Source organism: Condylostylus longicornis, unplaced genomic scaffold (genome assembly GCF_029603195.1).
Source record: "Condylostylus longicornis isolate FDR11 unplaced genomic scaffold, ASM2960319v2 ptg000012l, whole genome shotgun sequence".
Lineage (NCBI taxonomy): Eukaryota > Metazoa > Arthropoda > Insecta > Diptera > Dolichopodidae > Condylostylus > Condylostylus longicornis.
This window is the reverse complement of record NW_026577981.1, coordinates 539,662-542,478: the sequence shown is the minus strand read 5'-3', so window position 1 is coordinate 542,478 and position 2,817 is coordinate 539,662. Positions and strand designations below refer to the sequence as shown.

At 30.8% G+C, this 2,817-nt stretch overlaps 1 protein-coding gene across 1 annotated transcript; it reads right to left on the bottom strand.

Moving 5' to 3' along the window:
• Positions 1-1,209: 1,209 nt before the first annotated feature.
• On the bottom strand, positions 1,210-2,511 carry LOC129619369 (uncharacterized protein F54H12.2-like). Its single transcript, XM_055534612.1, has one exon. The coding sequence runs from the start codon at positions 2,509-2,511 to the stop codon at positions 1,210-1,212; it is 1,302 nt and encodes a 433-aa protein (XP_055390587.1).
• Between the last annotated feature and the right edge of the window lie 306 nt (positions 2,512-2,817).

Here is a 2,817-nt window from a genome sequence, read left to right as displayed (position 1 = left end):
AAAAACTTGAACTGGTTTCTTACTATTCCGATGAAAAACTATTTTTGACTGAAAAGTGTTGCAATCAAAACCTATTACTACTTTGCACGTTTGTTTTGTATTCAAAAAATATGTGTAAGAGAGTAGTAAATTTTCCATTTTAGATGATCCTTTTTTAGATATTTTTGCTAGCTTCTTGGAAGTTGTTGCTTTTCTTTTAGAAGACATTTTAAGTCAGGTATCTCAAAACTGAATGAATCGTTTAAAATATGCGGACTGTGGTATTTATACTTTTTTTCAAAAACTATAACTGTGAAATCGGTTTTCTACATATTTGTAACGTGTTGTTTATATGTGGCGTATACCTGAATATTTTCTTAAACAATTTCATAACAGTTTTGTCATTGACATTTTGATTGTTACGGTTAAAAATATCCAGGAACCTTGACATGCTATAACCTTTACATCTGTACCATAAATATACGCAGCAATATTGACCACAAATTTCTGAATAGTCCCCTTGCAATCGTTTGTAATTGCAGGCAGTGTAAGAACTTTTTAGAACTTTTTTTAAGAAATTGTGAAGCTCTTTTTGAACAGGTGCTTGTCCATACGAATCAAAATATTCAATAAATCCATTTAAAGGTACAAAAATGCATATCCAATGTTTACCTGGTTTAGTATGAACATCAGTATTTACCACTACAAATCCAGGTTTTTCAAAATGCTTAGGAAGCTTGTCTAGGGGAAAAACTCCTTTGAAAAATTTTTGTGTTTGCTGATTACACGACAATACATGTTTTATTTCTAAAGTGTTCATTGTACTTATTAATCGGCTGATTCAAAAGAAATAATATCATAAATCTTAGTATTCTCTTTTAAATAATGTTTTAAAAATTGCATGCTGGAACGACCATTTGTTATAATAACATCAAATTTTTCCATAAATCCGCGAAGTTCTTTGTTTTCTTGCTCATTAAATACATTGCCGAATTTATAGTTTTTTGTGGTATTTGGCGTAATTTCTTTTGTAGGAAATTTGTAGTTTGTTTCCTTGGTGATTATTTTGGAATTTCCTCTTATTCCAACACATGTAACATTCTTAACAAATATATAATCGGTATTATCAGTACAAAACGTCAAATCGACAATTGCACAAGTTTTTTTAGACATGTTTGTTGTGTAGTGTACAACACTTGATTAATTTTAAGTTTGTAAAAATTGTTCTATTTATACATTTGTGTAGACATTGCGATTTTTGTCTATTTGAATGTTGGAATCAAATTCTCCATAAATAAGTGCTGTTAATGTAGATGAAGTTGGTTTTGATAATCTTGCTTCGATTCTTATAGTTCCTTGATTAAGTAAACCTTGGCAAATTTCATTACCCGATGCATCTGGTGTTAAATCAAAAGCCAATAAAAAGAAACCATTTGCAAACATAGATTTTGTTATTTGATGTCCTCTATCGTTATGATAAATTCCTGTTCCAGAGAATAATGTATGATAAGCTCTTGCATTGCAATTATTATCATCAGAAAAACTTGTTTCTATGGCAGCGTTTGGTACTTGCACACCATTAACATAGAGCATGAATTGTGAAATATCAAAATGCTTAAAATTGTATGGATTTTTTGATCGTTTTCCCGAATACCCTGCATTTTCAGTCATGCAAAAAATAATCGTGTTTGGTAATTGGCCAATAAAAACATTATCTAGCGAAATTGACGAACTATTACTGGGGATAGTAAAATTTTTCACTTCCACTCTTTTATAATGATATTTAGCATTTGATTTTTCTAGAACGGCATTGTGAGCTAACAATACACTAGGATTTATTGTTACATGCCGCATAAATAATTTAGCCTCTACAATTTTAAATTGTGATTCATCAGAGTCATCCGCAAATAGAAAGAAATCTGGTTTTTCTAATGTAAAAAGAATTCGAATATCCACATTATTTATTAAATGAGTGGGTTGATTAAACATATCCACATGAAGTTTTCCCATAAGCTCAACAACGTTACTATTATGATATAGTTTTTGACGTTCCTTTGAACCAGTATTGTCAGATCTAGCTATATTCGGCTTATCTAAAATCCATCCAGCACATTCTAAATGAGTAGTTGCAGCATCAGTTCCATAATTTAATAGAGATTCAATATAAGCTCTATAATGGTAATTTCCATCTGATGGAGTAATATTTTTACCATTAAGTTGTACGTTACATTGCTTAATCAGAGAATGCAAAATATTATTAACCACACTCGGTTGTTGAATTGTTTTCTGATCTGCACCTTTATCATCATGCCATGCTGTTCCATCTTTTTTCAAAATTTGAACTTTGAGTTTTATGTATGTTGAAGATAAATCCCTGTAGGTGTCGCCGTGACCCAACGAAACAAATTCTATTGTTGAAGGGTTATCCAGAGAAGCAATGGGATTGTATGACACCTCCTCAGATTTTAAAATATTGGTTTGTATTGGCGGAGTTGCAAATAAATCTAACTCTGATTTCATGCATTCATTCATTTTTTTCTTGTTTTTTAATTAAAAATATCTGTTTGGTGAATTTTTCTGCGTTTGCTCTTGGCTTTACGTTTCTTTTTATTTGAATGAGTTAATCTCGTTGCATGAGTTCTTTTTATAGTCCTTCTTCTTATACCTCTTCCATACATTTCATTCAATTTGTTTACAGCTCGGCGTCTTAAATTTTTTATTGCTTGTTTACCTCTATCTTGTAATACTTCTTTTGGATTTGCTCCAGCAGCAATATCAGATAAAGCATTAATTCCAGTATCTAAAGTCTCTTGTTTTACCAAATTTAAGCCAGATGAT

Bases quoted from the DNA above. Each gene is read 5' to 3' on its own strand.
- LOC129619369 (XM_055534612.1), bottom strand. From the start codon at position 2,511: ATGAATGAATGCATGAAATCAGAGTTAGATTTATTTGCAACTCCGCCA.